This window comes from Kryptolebias marmoratus, linkage group LG8 (assembly GCF_001649575.2).
Source record: "Kryptolebias marmoratus isolate JLee-2015 linkage group LG8, ASM164957v2, whole genome shotgun sequence".
Classification (NCBI taxonomy): Eukaryota; Metazoa; Chordata; class Actinopteri; order Cyprinodontiformes; family Rivulidae; genus Kryptolebias; species Kryptolebias marmoratus.
Genome location: NC_051437.1, coordinates 7870127 through 7888013, shown reverse-complemented (window position 1 = coordinate 7888013; position 17887 = coordinate 7870127). Strand labels below are relative to the sequence as shown.

Genomic DNA, 17887 nt, shown 5'->3' with positions numbered 1-17887 from the left:
TCTGGCAATTTTAATGTGTTGGTACATATTTACCCAGATTTATTGGGGATGCAGATAAAAGTGCTTTGTTTACAATAAGTCCCATGTTTTGGAATTACACATCAATATATCTGGAAAACTACAGGAGTAAACTCTTTCAAACTGCAACATTTGGGCCAAGACCAAGGTGGATTGCTGCCGTTTTAAAACAACTTCAATCTAGAAAATGTCAAAACTGTTCACATGATTGTGATTTTATAAGCCTTTACATTGGCAACAATTTCAAATTACGCAGTCATTTAGGCAGAAATTTTATGATAATCCTGCTGGAAGATGCATCAGACGTAGCACAGGTAGCTGTTGCAGAAAAATATGAAATAAAATCCCATGTAAGTAACTGTATAATACAAAATGATGTCGTAAAGGTCCATGAAATAGCTTTCACTTCAACCAAGATGGATGTTTTAGACTAGAGCAACCCACTTTGGTCTTGAATCTGCTAGCTGTTAGCTCATCAGAATTAAATACTAGTTCTCCAAACTGAGGTCATTCTAAAGAGCTATCAAAAGCAGGTAAGATATTAATTGTTTATAACCTTTCCATAGAACCCATCTTTAAAAGATCTAAATTAATGCTGTGAACATTTTGTTATTGCTTGCAGGTAGATAAAAATCCCAGTTTTAAAAACACGTATAGTTTGTGGCATTACAGGGAATGTAATAAAGAATGTCTTGCGTACGCACCTGCTTCATGGTGTCCTTAGAATTCAAGGCCTCTGGCAGCGGAGTCTGGGAAAAAACAGAAAGAGGTTTTTTTTAATATCGCCGAGGCACTTCTTCAGGTTTAATAAATACTAACCTCAGATACATATAAAACAGATACAGAGTTTTGCGTTGTCCTTCTGCTGAAACCAGTTGGACTAGTTGTTGATGATAGTCTTGGCACAGGTTCACCAAATAAACAGAGATAACAAAACTAGACATTTCAAACCGAGGTAACGATGAGGGTCAGCAGAAACACATTATCTAACCTGTGTTGTCATTGTCTCCATCATGGAGTGGGTAGGTGTCAAGTGTGTGCAATCAAGTGGGTGGAAAGAGACCAGAGAGACCAGCAAAGAACATGCAGCCTGCTTCACATTTGCTTTACTTCACAATCCTTTCTTTTGAAAAAAAAAGCTTTTAAAAAAATCACACATGTTTATTCTTTAGAGAATAATGTACCAACAGGGGTCACATTATTCCAAACTTCAAGCTGCTGCCTTGTTTGTAAAGCCAACAAGACTGTGGCTGCACTTTGGCCTAAAGGACTTCCTCTTTACTTGTTTGGCTTTTATGTTTTACGTTTTTATGACCATCCTGTTATTACTGCTGCATTCCCACGGTAATGGTTTCAGTAAATCAAATTCGTAAATCTATAAAAGCCACTCTCAGGGCTGTTATTAACAGTGCCAGTATAGAAGCAGTGAAGCATCTTATTATTATTACTGCCGTTAATCTTCTGTTTCTCTTACATTTTTTTTGTTTCTCTACTTCTCCTGTAGCTTTATAAAAACCCATACAATATTATAACAATGTTCAACATAAAGTAACTTTTAAACTGAGGCGTCTCTCTGAGCTGCAACCGTTGGTGAAAAGAATTCCTAAAATTGCGAGGAAATACGTGAATTTTTCATTGCAGTCTTTTCAATCAAGTGACCAATAAGCTGTGTAGCCGTGTTTTGAGTGGCCAGTTTTGGAAAATCACGGCTTATTTTTGTGCTCTCGGCTTGCAAGGACACCTGCGGCAAAATGCAGCTGCCTATGTCAACTTTGTGACTATTTCGAGGGAAAAGTTGTCCCACAAATGTTTTGAACATGTTAAGCTGCAGGACTGTGCGCCTCTGCAAATCAACTGAGGAAGTTGAGGATCCTGTGAAAGTCACAAGACATTCTGGAGACTCCCTCCTGAATGCTGTTCATGAACTAGTCAGAGCACAGTAAGATGCTGCCCTAATCTTTCTGAAATTGTTGCAACCAGGTCTTCCTTTTTCCACAATTTTTACACTTCTGATACAGTTTATACATCAAAATGCAAGGATTTTTTCAACCACGTGGCTCCCACTTCTGTAGGAAACATAGTTTCCTCTCAAATCCATGTAGAGTACAGAGTGCACATATCCAAACTCTCATTGACTGCCATTGAATCTGAGCTCAGAAATTTCTTTTTAAAACTGGAAGGCATTTTTAACTTGTTATATCTTGTCATATATCCTACAAAACCCACTGTAGACACAAAAACTGACATGCATGACGACTAGATGCTTCTGTCATTTATAGTTTAGGAATAAACCTTTAGTTTATTCACAGTGACAGTTTTTGAGGCCTACATTCTACTCTGCATTTCTGCCTGTCTTATTAAGAGCTCTGTCAGGGGGTGAAACATACAGGTGTTTGGTTACCATGGTGACCCTAATGAGCACCAAGCAGCATTAACATTTCTTTTGATCTTGGTTTTCCTTACTCTTGTTTTACAGTTTATATGTCAAAATGTTGGCATTTTGTCAGCCTAGATTTATTACAAAAGTAAATCCCAAATGACTACTGGGACTTGGAGAAGAAAGATGATAAATCTTGGAGCAGTAATTTTTCATCTGTGCCCCTCAAAATTTCTTCAGAAATTTGTTGTTATAATTAGGTTTTTCTTTTTAGACTGTGTGCTCTGTGCCATTTTAGACCTTCTCAAAAGGACAAAAAAGAGAAAAAAACTAGAGACTGCATTTCAGTTCACCTCACATTTCTTATGTTGTAGCGAGAGGTTTTTTACATAGTGTGGAATCAGTACATTTTTTATTTTGTTTGATATTAGTGAATAACATGAAAAGCTTGACGAAAAAGGTTAAATGTTTAAAGTAATCACATGGCATAGGAGACACAGAAACACAGAGTAGCTGATTGCATCGATCAGGAAGTTGCAAACTCTTCATCACTGATAAACATCTGAGTCTCTGCTCCTTCTGCAGACTTTGTGGCATGTTTCGTCTGGCCCGCAGTGCAGACAGCAACATCACATGATGTTGGTCTGAACAGCAGAATATTATAACTTATCCCTGAAAAAGAACAACAACTCTCTCTTGGATGGGAGAGCAAATTTAAGAAAACAAATCAGAATTTTCTTTTCTGATTGACTGAGCCACCCTCATGCATTGAACATGTTTTTTTTTTAATATCAGTAATGGCTCAAACCAAAGAACAAATTAAAATCAGAAACGAGCAAAACAAAAGGGGGAGGAACTAGTGTTGGTCCTGGTCTGTGGGGAGAAAAAGCCCTGGAGCCTCTCGAACATGAGGGAGGTATTTAGTTCTGCTTTGTGTCAGCGTCTCAGTGCTGGTATGAAGGAGTGAGAGCGACACGAGGGCAGCTGCTGAGACTCCTTCTAATAAGAGTTATTAAACCTCCTGAGTAATTACCCGCGCCTGCTGATAACATGCAGTGATCAGCAGAGACACATGACAGCTTGCTGAAAAGAAAAATGAACTTTGCAGCTTTAAATGTTTACAGCTTCAGGTCATTCAGGGAGATTTCAGTGATTCGGTGTCAGTATACTGTAATACGATGTTCTCAGAAAACATTACCCAGCATTTAACGTCAATCCACTGTATTTTTATTGCCTGCGGTGGAGGTGGGGCAATAAAGCTTTTGCTTGTGTGTGTTCGTGAGTCTGTACTGTTAGTAAAATATCTAATAAACCACTGGACAGATTTGAATGAGACTTTTGGAAATTATTCATTACATGTGCATCTATAACTGATTGAGTCAACCCAATTCAACATGTCTGTCACAGCCAAGTAACCATAAAAAAGTCTATAACTTAGTCAGTTTTACAGATATTTGGCTAAGATTTGGTGTGGTTGTAGCTGAGCACAATCCCTAACAGATACTGTGAGCACTACACATTGTACAATATTTTTACTTATAACAACGGCAACCTTCGATGTCAACACTGTTTGTTAGCAAAATATCACATGAACCAGAGGACAGATCCTAATGAAACTTTTATAAAGTAATCATTAGATGAACATCCACAACTCATTAACATTTGAAGTCAACCCAATTTAAGATAGCCAACCCAGCTATTCGCCATTAGCCAACATATATTTTGAGCACTAACACATCATGCAATATTACATGTATTTGCACATAAGGACATTTATGAGGTTTGTCCAAATCTTTTGACTCTTTTGATCAAAATATGAGTTTAGTTTAAAACTCAGGCATGAAACGTGGCAGGTGATATGCATTCCATCAAGGAATGCCAGGCCTTTACTTTTGACTTATATTCATTGAGGAGTTCAATTTTTTAATTAAAACAATCTTATGAAACTAGTTAGTGACGCATCTTTGTGGAAGTTATGCAGTTTATTGTGTTAGGTGACCTGAATAGGCACAAGTAAAAGGTGTCAGGCATCAAACTGGAAAGGCCAGTTTGACATCAGACTTATTACTCACTGTTCATGTCATCTTAACAACGTTAATTTTGTAGGTTAAAAAAAAAAAGAAACAAGTCTGGAGATTTGCAGTTGTCTTTGGCTCACTGATACTTTAAGGCGTCAAGTAAATTTAGAACCGGAGGTTTCGGACCTTGCTCCACGTCTTCCTGCGACCTGAAAACAAAGACCTCCACTTTACACATTCTTCTCCACACCCCTCTGTAAACTGAGCGGGGGAGCCGCAGGGAAGGTGAACAATAAACAATACACTATTTATAACCTGAGTTTAGGGAGAAAACTTTGTGCTTTGTTGTCTTCCTGTGTCCCCGCTCTGAAGCTGCTTAGATGATAAAAATCTGCTTTGAAGTATTTTTCACGTTTCTTTAAAGGGCTGGTTCCGAGCACATGTGTCAAATGAGAAGTGGGAGGCAGTGAAAATTACTGAAACCTAACTATAAAACTCCATCACAACTAAAACCCCTGTGCTGAGAACGTTACTTTAGCAAAAAAAAATGACCTCAACAACGAATGTAACGTAGTAAAAATATTGTTAAAACCTTCAGCATTAGACCTATACAGTCATACACACATCATGTTACTGCTGTGGCAAGTAAAAAGTGGTCTGAATTTCTTTTTTTTTTAACTTTTTATTAATCTCCTGCCTTCTAAGCCATGGTTATTTTCACAACATACTTTTCGTGGCTTGCAAAAAACAAGAAGTCACAAAACTTGGCAAAGTTCAGACTACAGTACCAATTTAATTTTCAGAATGCTGTAAAACAACATTTAAAACACTAGAAACTTTCTGAAGAAATTTTGGAGACTGCCCAAAATTCCAATATCAACTTTATGATCATCTAAGCTAAAAAAAAGCTTACATTTTGATGTATAAACTGTATAAAAAGTGTAAAGAGAACCAAGATCAAAACAAATGTTAAAGCTGCTGCCATTGGCTCATTAGGGTCACCATGGCAACCACAACCCTGTGTCTGTCAGTCCCTGACAGCACTCTTAGGAGAGGCAGAAACAGACTAAAAGTAAGCCTAGTTCGCTGCGTTAAAACTATAAGTTGTAGCTTAAACATTTTTTTAACCTTTGAGAGAAGATGTTGACGGTCACGTATGTGAATTTTCCATGGTGTTTTATGATTATGATTCTACGACAGAATGATCCAGTTTAAAGAGAATATTTTGAGCTAAAATATATTTGAAGTCTGTGGAAGCATGGGTGTGTGCTGTCTGCATGTTGAGAGGATATAAGAAAAAATCATAAGTCATATAGCAGTGGGACACACATGGGGTGAAAGAAGACAAAAATGCCCATGTTTTGATGTATCATTTGTATACATACTTAAAAAGGATGTGAGAGTAAGAAGAGTTTGCAAAATGTTTTGAAGGTTTAGATGGCTCAAAAGTTACGGGGGAGTGACATCATCACGTCAAACTTTAACTGGAACATTCTGTCGTAAAATCTCCAAAACTCATCAGACTTTAACTGTGATTGTGTAAAAAACTGTTAAAGATATCAAAATGAGATTTCAGACATATAATGTTCAGACGTTCAAAGTTCTAACTGTTTAAACTTTGAATTATGTTTCTACAGTGAAGTACGGCTGAGTTGAAGAGCTCTAAAGAGGGCTGGCTTTTCTCACCTGTTCTGCCAAAATTGCGTTGTCTATGGGGAAATTTCTTGCTGATTTTTTCAAATTTTTGTCTACAGTGTACAATGTGCTGCTGATAAAGTTCATAGCACACTATTCCTGGTTAATTTGTACGTTTTGCTAACTGTAAAATTGCTAACAATGTCCACTTTCCTTCAACAAATTGAAAAATAGTTTAGATCTTCAGATCCACACATTTAGGTTAAAAAATATTTCTGAAAAAATAGGCAGTAACTGAAAATACTTGAACCACCTAAACACACCTTCATCCAGTCTGAGTTCAGATCAACATGCAGCCCTTTAAGATAAAAAGTTACAACATCTCAGCCTGACATCACCACACTCCGATGCCTATCTTACAAATGTCTTTTCTGTTCTTTTTTCTTTTTGTCTTTCCAGGCTTGCAGACTTTCTGTCTTGTTTGTGGACACGTGTGAGACGCAGATTGCGTGCTTGCCAGTTTATCAAAGACTCAGTTTGTGACACAAACACTGAACTATGTGAGTTTTGCTTCTGGAGGCCGATCAGTCTCATCAGTGAACTTGGACTCACTGAAAACGGCATCACCTGTTTGTTTGTTTGTTTGTTTTTTCTTCCCAAAGAAACAAGTTCACTGTATGAACTGATCTCCATAAAACTTATTGATTTTTCTGAAGCCACTTTAAAGGCAGCATAGCCTACCCAGCTGATGCCCCGCACGGTGGGTGCCTGCACTGAGTGGCGGTGCGGGAACACTTGGTAGTTGTGACTCCGGAACAGATGCATGTTGTCTCTCACATCAGAAGAACCGACGAACAAGTTTCCCAGCGTCCTCGGCGTGTCCACGCATTGTTGTTATGGTTGATAGTCTTCACGCCGCAGCGCGCCGCCCGCTCATTGCCACCGCGCACGAGCCACCTCGGCCGAGAAGAAGTGCGCATTCTGTCCCCACGGAGCCAGGCGGGACTCGGATCAGCCGCGTCTCCAACATCCAGACCCTCAGAGCTCTCTGTGTGCCTCCGTCTGAGAGGAAGGAGCTGCGTAATGTCCAGCCATCCCCGCGCAGCACAGGCGCACTTTGGAACCGAGCTGCGGGTACGCGCACTGTGGCCAAGAACGAGAGAGAGAGAGAGAGAGGGAGAGAGAGAGAAGGAGAGAGAGAGAGAGAGAGAGAGAGACGGCCTCTTCTGGCAGCTTTCCAGACTCATTAACAGTGATGGATTTATCCACGGTGGCATAGTTGGTGTAAATGCGGGCAGGTGCGTTTTAATATGTCATCCTTTTATCTCGAAACTGACGTCATGCCCGCGACAAGATTAAAAACTGACCTGACATAGCAGTCCATCGAGGAATGCCCATCACCCGCCGCCTTTCATGCCAGAGTTTTGAACTAGGGTAATCCCGTCGAGGAATGACGGATTTGTGGGCTTTTCGGTGAAACCTTCATGCGCAATCTCACGCGATATCGCGAGATGTCGCCCTCAAAGTATGTCTTGCGACTTACTCTCAGCTACTACTGCCACTAATTTCAGCCCAGTGTCTGTAAAACTGACTGAGCTACAGCCAGTTTAGAGCTTTTTAAGGTCAGTTCACTGTGGCAGCCATTTTGACTTAGGCTGGCTCTAAAAGTGAATCGATTTTAGAGGTACGGCCAATGATTATTTCCTGAAGGTTTCATTAAAGTTGGTCTAGTAGTGATTCACAAGGTGTTTTGCTAACAAACAGTGTTGGCTCTAAGTTGTAAAATACCTTGTTCAATCTGTTAGATCTCAGAGTATGTGCTGGGGATCAGTCTCAGCTACTACCACACCAAATTTTTGCTCAGTATCTAACAGCTTGACTGAGTTATAGCCATTTTTGTGTGTAAGCTGATAAGGCTGTAACAACCATCTTGAATGGGGTTAACTCCAAAAGTTAATCAGTTGTAGATGTATGTCTAATAATTACTTTTTACAAGTTTCAATAAAATTCATTCAGTGGCTTATGAGATATTTTGCAAACAGACAGATACACAAGCACACACAGACCTTCAGAATTCAACTTACAACAAGGCTGTTCATCCAACGCCAGCATGTTTATGGGAGTAAGCTACTCGTTCATTGCTGTAAGACCCAATCAGAGTAATGAAAGGATGCACAATGTTCCTTCCACACTGGCAGACACTGTGAGGTTTAGTTTGTTCACTTCTTAAAGAAGCTGCAGAACTTTGCACACACACACACTTATCAGGTTGTCCAGCTGTCGAGTTCAGCCAGGTCTGCAGGGGCAGATAAACTACTTCAAGGGCGGAAAGCACCACATGTCTTTCATCAACACCAGCGCTTGAGTTTGTTTGTCCTGGGCACAGGTGTCAAACTGTCCGGTTTATGGAATTGTAAAACTCATAAGAAGAGCTCAGCTAAGCGTCTCTGTCTTCATCGCTGTAGAAGGTTATGGGTTTAAAGTTGAATCATAAATGTGCACAGCTTACTTCACCCATCTCCGGTGTGCACCGTCTCGTCGGCGAACAGATGAGTTTGACCAAGTTCTCCATGGAGAGGACTACTTGAAGAATTCCTAAAAACAACAACACCAACAGCAGAAAGGGCAAATATTAGTTTTATTAATAGTTGAGAAAGAAAAACCACAACCTGCCTCAAGTTCGGCGAAGCAGCACAGACAAGCGTTAAACCAGAGCCAAGTTTGGGCCTTCAGTTCATGCACTGCCGGACATTACAGGATCACGGTCAACTCTGTCCTGCAGGCTGTTATGCAAGAATTGTTTAAATCCCTGCTATTGTTCCAGCGCAGAGCTGCCCTTCCTGTTCTGACCTCAGTGTAGACAGTTTGCCAAAGTTTTCTACAAGGTACACACTCACAGAACATCCATTCTGTCCTGCTGTCCAAGCGTGGGTCTGCTTGTTCCTTCAGCTGGAAACATGTAGGAGGGCAGAGGACACAAACAGCCTCCTGAGTACAGGGTGTTATTAAAACTACAGCACCTGTTGCTCACCTCAGCTTTAGTTTTTCTTTGTTTCTAAGAACCTTGTTCCATTAGTGAGCGGTGAGTGAATGGTGGGTTATAAAGCCTGCAGAAATAATTATCACCCATTACAGAAAGTCTGTGTTTGCATGCGCTCATTTGCCTGTCATGTTTAGAAAAAAAACAAAAACCCTCACGAACCACTGGACAGATTTTAATGAAACTTTCAGAAAGTAATTAAAAGATGTACATCTACAACTGATTAACGTTTGGAGTCAACTTGATTCAAGATGGCTGCCACACCAAGTAAACCTTAGTCAACTCTAAAATGTCTATAACTCAGTCAATTTTGCAGATGTAGAGCTAAAATCTGGTGCGTTGGTATCTGAGAGACTTCCCCAACACATGCTCTGAGTGCTGCTCACTGTGAGATATATTTGCCCTAAAACTTTGGCATTAACTGTTGGAGTCAATTCTGTTTATCTGTTCAGAAAATATCTCATAAACCACTGAATGGATTTTATTAAAACTCTTAGAAAGTAATCACTGGTCATACATCTACAGCTGGCCACAGCCAACTGATCTTAGCAAACTAAAAAATAGCTCCAGTACAGTGCAAGATTTTATGTTAATCTTTGTGTCCCAGACTTATTGCAGATGCATTATAACTGAAAGATAAATGCACTCCCTTTGGAAGAGAGAGTGTGGCTCTTTAACTGCAACTTTTACTAGAAAAAAAAAGAATCCTTACCAGGTTTTGACCTTTATGGAGTCATATTGACACCTAGCAGCTAACTCAAAATCAAAGCTAAAATAAGGCAGGCAATGGAATCAAACACGGCCACACAGGAAGCACCTTTCAAGTGTGAATGAAAAGCTCTGACTACAGTTTGTGCTTCCTAGGTTTTTCATAGGGGCTCATCAAGTACGTTCACAACAAAGGAATCCAGTCTTATATCTGATGGACACGGAGGCAGTGCTGATAAGAAAAGGCATATTGCAACAGTTTGATGGTATCTGACAAAGTGACTGTCTAGACTGATATTTGAGTGCAGCACCGTGTCAGAAAACATACAACTTTTTGTGTGTTTTTTTGTATTTGTTATAGCGTCAAAGCAGAAAAGATCTGAGCCACTTTAGAGAAGTAACAAACTTTGAGGAGACTCACCTGTTTTTGGGGGGAAATAATTCAAGGATTCATTGACACAAAACAAAAGTTCTGAGGTGGCAAATGCTTAGTGGCTTCTGGGTGGAAACTAAAGCTCATTAACTCTGCTGTTCATTCCACAGAACTTCATTCCACAAGCTGGTCGGGAGTTTTCAAAATAAATGGCGCCCTCTACTGAGATGTTTGCATTTTTTGGAACATCCACAGGGAAAAGGGGAAACTCTTGGAAGGTAAAAATCCTGACATTAGTTGTTTATTCATTTATCCAATCATTGCTTACATCTGGCTGAGATGTAAGCAATGATTGAACAAAGAGATGTAAGAATTTATCCACTGAAAGACTCATTTTTGTGCATTAGAGGCACCAAACAACAGCGTATAAACATCTAAATTGTAAGGATTGCAGTGGAACTTTATAGTTCTTTATAGTAACGCTGAGTCAGCAGTCCCGCAATAGTTTTTACTTTTTCTAGTTTCTCTCATACGTTCTTTAAGAGTCAAACTACTTCCTCATACTTTATGCTATTTTAACCATTTATACGTCAAAGCGTTTGGGTTGGCTGGAAATCGTGTGCTTTAAAGTTGACACTTTGCAAGATATTTAACTTTATTTACAAATATTTTGAAGTAGAAATACATTGAGATCACTTTCTTCAAAGACATTGTTCTCTTTAAAATCTATTTCAGCATACGTTTTGTCCTCTTATGCTCCTTTTAGCCTTGATTTACCCAATGTCACTTATACTGCTATGTCAACTTAAGCTTTTATCCATGGTTTTGCTATTTTTAGCTTTTACCTAAGGTTTTGCTAAGTTTAGATTATAGCTACGACTTTCCTAACTTTAGCTTTTAGCTATGGTTTAGCTAATTTTAGCCTTCAAATGCAATTTTACTACCTTTACCTTTTTGTTACTGATTTACTTTAGTTTTTATCTAGAATTTTGGTATTTTAAGCTGGCAACTATGGTTTTACTCATTTTAGCTTGTAGCTACTGTTTTTGTTACTTTTGCTTTTAGCTATAGTTTTGTTATTCATATTTGCATTTAGGTACAGCTTTTCTAACTTTAGCTTTTAGGTATTGCTTTGCTCATTTTGGCTTTTAGGTATCGTTTTGAAAATTGTAACCTTTGTTTTGCAGAATTTCAGCAAGACATTCACACCACATTGTTACAGTAACATTTTCTCTAGTTAAAATAATTTGTTGTTTAATCTCGCTGTCTTTTTCTTTCTGTATTTATTTTTGGCGTGTTTCTATTTAGGTCTTTTGGGAATGGGAGTGGGATTTCCTGCAACACATCTACGCCCATGGAATGTTCTTTGCCAACTGTCTGTGTTGTGCTTGGCTGATAGTGCACACACACACACACACACACACACACGAACGCATGTATGCGCGCTCCCATACACGTACACCTTTTCCTTCCTTTCTCCTGACCACTTAGCAGCGACAGGGAAATCCATTTTTGATCTGTTTGACCTCTTGGTCAGATGAAGCAGAAAGAGGAGCTGACATGAGCAAAACTGTTGAAACAGACTAAGCCTCAAACACCTCAAACCTGTCGCCCACGTCCGTTCATAATTACCCACTGTTGCACTGTCTCATATAAACGTTTAACAAATAATTTCAGCTAAAATAGTGAATAGCTTTAACTAACTTCATTACACAATTCAGAGGGTTAATTTCTTGCAGTATTTTAAGATTTGGTGCAACTTTAACATTCCTGAAGCCCTCAAAACAGAAAGAGATGAAGAGAGGTAGAGAGCATCTTGTAACTTTGGGTCAATTTGACCCGAAGGCCATGGGAGTGAAAGAAAGCTGAAATGAATATGTAACCCAGAGCTTCTTAGATTCTGTCTGTTACACACAGTTATTATACATGATGTAATAGAAATAAAATATATTGTTTACCCAAAGATATAAAATAATTCTAAAACAGCAGAAGAAAGCCAATGATTTATCCCTCATATTCTGATCAATTGTCTGGAACTCACCACTGCTGCTTTCAGTTCAGGGTCTTCAGCACTTGTTCAGGTTCTTTTTCAAGCATTTGTCGGAAGATAATTTCTCGGTCTGGGTTGTCTGTTGGAGTTGTGGGGGGTGTCAGTGGACACAGTTTCCTGTATCTTTCTGATTGGTCATGAAGCGAGCGCCTGAGGGCATGTGCTGAGTACAGCATGGACCCACGGCGTACATGTGAGCGTGCAAAGTTATCACCAGACTATAAGTGGTGGCACAGTTTTTCATTCTTCACAGCTATAAGTAAATATTGTGGTTTTTCTTCTTCCTGCTGCAAAGCTGCAAACAACCACAGGAAACCTTTGCGTTTCAGTTCGGCAACACAGATTTCATTCTTATGAATTCTTCTCACCTATCTACAGTCAGACTATAAATGTTTCTCAGAGAAGAAAAACATTGTTTTTGTTTTTACAAGAGGAGAGTAAAGTCATGCATATCTATTCAGCCATAGCCAAGTCTTAATTTAGATATTTCTTTTAAAGATCAATGACATTTTCTGTTGTTATTCTGTTCTGGCTGGCAGTTTGTATTATTGCAACATCTGTGTGGTCACAAACATAATGTTATGCCTTTGCATGACTCTAAGACCACAGGTACCGTTTTGTTTATAGAAGAAAGAAAGAAAGAAAGAAAGAAAGAAAGAAAGAAAGAAAGAAAGAAAGAATTTGACAAAAAAGAATATTCATTTCCATAGTAATTGACCAGCATTAACATGACCCAAAGTATACAATAATAATAAACTATATCCAGTGAGGATAAGAAGGAGTTCTACAACAGATAAAGTGGGCTTTAGCGACTGTAACATCTGTTTAGTGTGAGAGGATGGAAGACACAAAAAAGACAAAACATGTAGAATAATTATGAAAAAACCTCCAGGATGGATGAATTTTGATTAGGACTTTTTTAAGTTTGCTCATTTAGTTATTGTTTTGTTATTCTGTTTCCGTAATGGAACAAGAGATATAAAAGGTGCTATTCTTCTTTTCTCCACTAGGGGCAGCATATCAAAGAGTTGGTGGTGAAACAAATATATTAAAAGATTAAGAGTTAGATGGCTTACCATTGATTGAAAAAAGGAAAGAAAAAAAAAGTAGACAGCCGACAGGAATCCAGAAGCTGAAGCCGGAACAGAACCAGCATCCCTGCAGGCTGGTTTCAGTGCAAATTTTAAAGAGATAGTCTGGTGATTTTGGAAGTGATGTTCTGTCAAGTAGTTATCAGAAGTTAGTACATTATCAGCACTGAACTCAGTCATAAAGCACTGAGTATGCAGAAAAGGGCAGATGCCTTCATCCAGGCTAGACTTATAACTAACCAAACAAAGCTAGCTTGAAATCTTGAAAAAAAAAAAAAAAATAATAATAATTTTTCAGGCTATAAAAAACTTTTTTTTCCTTTTTTAATCACAATCCGATTCAAGATGGCTGACACAGCTCACTGACCTGAACACACAAAAATGGCTATAACTCACCCAATTTTACAAATACTGACCTCACATTTAGTGTGGCAGAAGTTGAGACTGATTCCAAACATATTATAAGAACTAAGAGATTGTGCAAAATTGATGTAATTTTTTTTTGCCATTTACCATTTGGAGTCAACTTTTTCTACCTTTTAGCAAAATATCTCATGTACCACTGGGTGGATTTTAATGAAACCTTTAAGAAATATTCATTGGATGTACATATGCAGCTGGTTATCTTTTGGAGTCAGTCCAATTCAAGCTTTCCAGCACAAGTATCCGACTTTAGCCAACATAAAAAAGGCTCTAACTCTGTCACTTTTACAGATATTGACTTAAAGTTGTGGGCCTGACATCTTGAAGTATCACATGAGGTTGAGTACGTTATTTTAAGGTTTGACCAAAAAGGCTACAACTCTGTCATTTCACAACATAACATGATCTTAGACAAAAAAACAAACTGCCATGAAAGGCAGCGGGCCATATATCAATTCACTCTCTACCGGTTGGTGGCGGTAATGCGCCATAACGGTGTTTACCAACCGCCAATACACACCAACCGAGGAAGATCAAGCGCTTAGGATTTATTTTCTTTGGTAGTGCTTGTTCGCTAATAATTTAAATAGCGTCGTGTGGTGTTTGAAGGGGCGTAAACAAGCTCAGCTATATTTAGAGTCTACATTGATTGGCGCCGTGGCTGTTAGCCGAGGGGAATTTGATCCTGCTGTGTCAGTTTCCTGTTCGCATGATATTACATAATGTGGCGTTAAGCCGCCGTTGTAGCTTAATATCATACCCGTCAGTCTTTTTTAAACAAAATACGACGACTTAAACCTTTGTGTTCGCATTAGTCCTGCTCCACAATGGGAATCAACAGGGTATACATCAGGATAGGCTATGCTAGCTTCGGTACTCTGGTTGGATTTTCGGCGTTCTTGGTCTGGAATATCGCCTATAAACAGCCATGGACGGCGGCCATGGGAGGCCTGTCAGGTACGTGAACGCACCGCATTTATTGTAAATAAGAGATGTTATTTGTAATAACATCTTATGTGTTATTCGTCATCGCTTCGACTCGGGCCTGTCAAAGTCAAACGATCTAATAAAAATGAAATCCGTGCTAAAGAGAAAGTATTTTTTGTCTTAATGCTAAATATTGTGTACAAGCTGTCGCATACTTTTATTCAACCTATTTTGTGGACGAGAGGAAATGTGCAGTCAAAGAATCTGGTGTAATTAGCTGTAATTGCATTCTTGAGGTCAACAAATCAACACATATTTTATAGTAACTTTTGAAACAACAACAGAAGTTTTAAAGGGCCTTTAGGATGTAAAGCTTGAACTGTTTTCCACTGACTTTAGACTAGTGAACATATAGTGAACATTACTCTGCTGCTTTTAAAAGTTACCATCTCAGTGGTACCTTGCTGAAAAAAACAACAACAAACAGAGACGCTAAACATTTGTTTTTATGGGTTAAAATTTGTGCAAAATACACAAAAATATTCACTGATATAACAGTAGGCTATTAATACCTGGCATAACTGACTTGTTATTTGAGTTATGTGTTTGGCTAGATTTGATGGTATTAAATTTCCCCCTATATAGTAAAAATCACTTATTAGTTTTTTATTTAAAACCTGAAAATTGGAAGAATGTTCTAGTGGATTCTAGCTTTGTATAGACTAATTTAAAAACATTTAAAAGGTCAACAAATATAAAAAAGTCAGTTCCAGACCTGCTTGTGGTAGACCTTTTAACACCACGCTGCGTGTTGCACTATTTTTAAATGCTGTTTGTTTCCTTCTGACAGGAGTGTTGGCGCTCTGGGCTCTCGTCACACACATCATGTACCTACAGGACTACTGGCGCACCTGGCTCAAGGGCCTGAAGTTCTTCATCTGTGTCGGTGTGCTCTTCTCAGTTCTGGCGATCGCTGCCTTCATGACCTTTCTAAGTCTGGCCCTCACAATGAAGCAGTGTAATTCAGTCTTTTCTATTCCGTTGGCAGAATGAGCAACGTTTATTATAGCTGCTAATTGTTCGTGAGGATTAATCCTTGTGCCTGTCCTGTCCCACAGCTTTCACTGACCCTCGCAGCCTGTACCTGTCCTGCGTGTGGAGCTTCCTGACCTTGAAATGGTCTTTTCTCCTGGCGTTGTACTCGTACAGATACCGACAGGAGTTTGCCGACATCAGCATCCTCAGTGACTTCTAGTCTGCAGGATTTTATAGACTTTACTGGAGCTGATCAGTGAGCTTTGTAACCAAGAAGATGGAAAAACAGACGTGGCGAGATTTAAAAAGTCAAGTGACTGATCACATGAAGTTGCACCTGTTGCACTTGTTAAACAAGGTTTTATTTTTATTTTTTCCTCTTATGTCTTGTAACCCGTTCTCCTTCTTTACCACTTGTTACAGTTACAAAGACTAAACAACCTGCACTGGAAGCGCAGGGACTTTTTCAAGCAGACTTTGTCTTCGAATTGTTTTATTGTAAAAGGAAATGAGGTTGGAACCCCGGGATTGCAACGATAAAAGCTGGTATTCTCGCGAAGTGAAAAATTATCCGAACTGGAACTGAAATGTTCTACCTGAATCCATAATGAAGTAGGTAGATAGATTGTATTTACCTGGAGTGCTTGTTTGTATTGTATATTTAAAAAAAACAACCAAAAAAACTGAATCAGTGCATCTACAGAATGTCAAAATACTCTTCTTATGTCGAGAAAGTCTTGTAGCAGCTGTCGGCATTCAGATCTGTCACAATAACAGGATTGTGGTTGTTGGTACCACTAAAATGTCATTAGTTTTGATCCCAAAACTCTTATCCTGTTGTGTGTGGAGCCTTTCTACAACAGGCCCAGTTGTAAAAAGACGAGAGTAGATGTAAGGATGTGAAATGTTGATTGTTTTTATTTAAAAACTCTATTGAATCTCTCAGTTTTAAGTTGCCTGCCTTTGCGTTCCTTAGACACATTTAAAGCATTTCCTGCTTTTGTTCAGAATGCCCCGAGGGTTCCCGATTACCAGTGGCGTCTCCCCACTCGCGACTCTTAGCATGTTTCAGATTTTACATCCAGTTCTTTACAGACCTGCTGCTGCGGCCGCTCCACATTTCCTTGCTGATCCATGTTTTCAGCTTTTACAGTGTCTTCTGTATTTGTGATGCGTTGAAAGTAAAAGCGTCATCATGTTTTTGAAAAGTTTAACATTGACATGGAATTGCAGTCACAGCTCTGTGTCAGTTTATCATTTAAAAAAAAATATTCACGCCAATATAAAGCTTCTCTTTGATTTTAATGTTCCGAATACTTTTTGTGGAGAACTTAAGGAATGTTTATATCATGCTTTGCAGAAAAAAATGCTTGTGTAAAATGTGCTTTCCATTGTTTTTCCACAAGAGGGAGACAGGCTTTTGTTTTGAAAGTCTTTTTGATACCCCTTACATTCCTGTTTTAAAGAGAAAACACAAATACATTTGATAAAAATAATTGCACTTTAGTCGATAACATTGATGCCCTTGTTTTGCACAGCTACAATTGAACAAATTTTACACTTTGTTGTGTCTGTCTTGCCCTTTTTAAATGTTGGATTAAATCACTAATTTCCCAGTCAGTTCAGTTGCAGTGTGCAGTTTAAACTAGGCTTTAGAGCTGGTTTAGTTTCAGCTGTCCAGTTTTTACCACAAACTGTGTGAAATTGTGTTTTTTGTCAGTGAGTGAATGAATGTGAGGATACTATATGTACATAGAAACTCAACCCATTAAAGTTGCTTTTATTGTTCATTTTGTCACTCTGTCTTCTTGTTAATAAAACAGAAACAGCAGCGTTTTTATGAATCAGTTGGAGTGGATAAACATGGACTCTGAATATACTGAGAGCTTCTTTAAGTTCAGCTCATGTGGGCGACCTATTCAAACCAAATGGATGTGCTTCATCACTAAGCAGGGTTTCTGTATATATATATATACAGAAACCCTGCTTGAAAAATATTTCTGTATATATATATATATATATATATATATATACAGAAACCCTGCTTAGTGATGAAGCACATCCATTTGGTATATAGCGGTTTATATATATATATATATATATATATATATATATAAATAAATGAAATTTAGAATTAATATTTTTCAGATTGGGGTAAGTAAAGAAAAACACATTTGTGATTCCTTATTCTG

The 17887-nt window shown here is 38.6% G+C and overlaps 2 protein-coding genes across 3 annotated transcripts in view; one reads left to right on the top strand and one right to left on the bottom strand.

Moving 5' to 3' along the window:
• rapgef3 (Rap guanine nucleotide exchange factor (GEF) 3) overlaps positions 1 to 12408 on the bottom strand; it is a 30789-nt gene extending 18381 nt beyond the window's left edge. The window contains exons 1-3 of one of the 2 annotated variants that reach the window (XM_017419190.3): positions 12211 to 12408; positions 8558 to 8643; positions 723 to 767 (exon numbers count right to left, since the gene is read on the bottom strand). In XM_017419190.3, coding sequence (XP_017274679.1) covers positions 723 to 767; positions 8558 to 8620 — 108 coding nt within the window. In that variant the 5' untranslated portion in view covers positions 8621 to 8643; positions 12211 to 12408. Of the gene's footprint in view, positions 1 to 722; positions 768 to 6789; positions 7978 to 8557; positions 8644 to 12210 lie in introns of those variants that run through there. The other variant, XM_017419189.3, reaches the window with a different exon arrangement.
• Positions 12409 to 14229: 1821 nt separating this feature from the next.
• slc48a1a (solute carrier family 48 member 1a) lies at positions 14230 to 17485 on the top strand. The gene is made up of 3 exons (XM_017419127.3): positions 14230 to 14690; positions 15511 to 15678; positions 15779 to 17485. Exons 1-3 carry the CDS (start codon positions 14561 to 14563, stop codon positions 15913 to 15915), a joined length of 435 nt encoding a protein of 144 aa, XP_017274616.1. The 5' UTR covers positions 14230 to 14560; the 3' UTR covers positions 15916 to 17485.
• The last annotated feature ends 402 nt before the right edge of the window (positions 17486 to 17887 follow it).

What these genes read in the sequence shown, in the direction of transcription:
- slc48a1a (XM_017419127.3), top strand. Translation starts at nt 14,561, where the DNA reads ATGGGAATCAACAGGGTATACATCAGGATAGGCTATGCTAGCTTCGGT. An exon ending in GGCCATGGGAGGCCTGTCAG is followed by an intron (nt 14,691 to 15,510) that starts GTACGTGAACGC and finishes TCCTTCTGACAG; the next exon opens with GAGTGTTGGCGCTCTGGGCT. An exon ending in GGCCCTCACAATGAAGCAGT is followed by an intron (nt 15,679 to 15,778) that starts GTAATTCAGTCT and finishes CCTGTCCCACAG; the next exon opens with CTTTCACTGACCCTCGCAGC.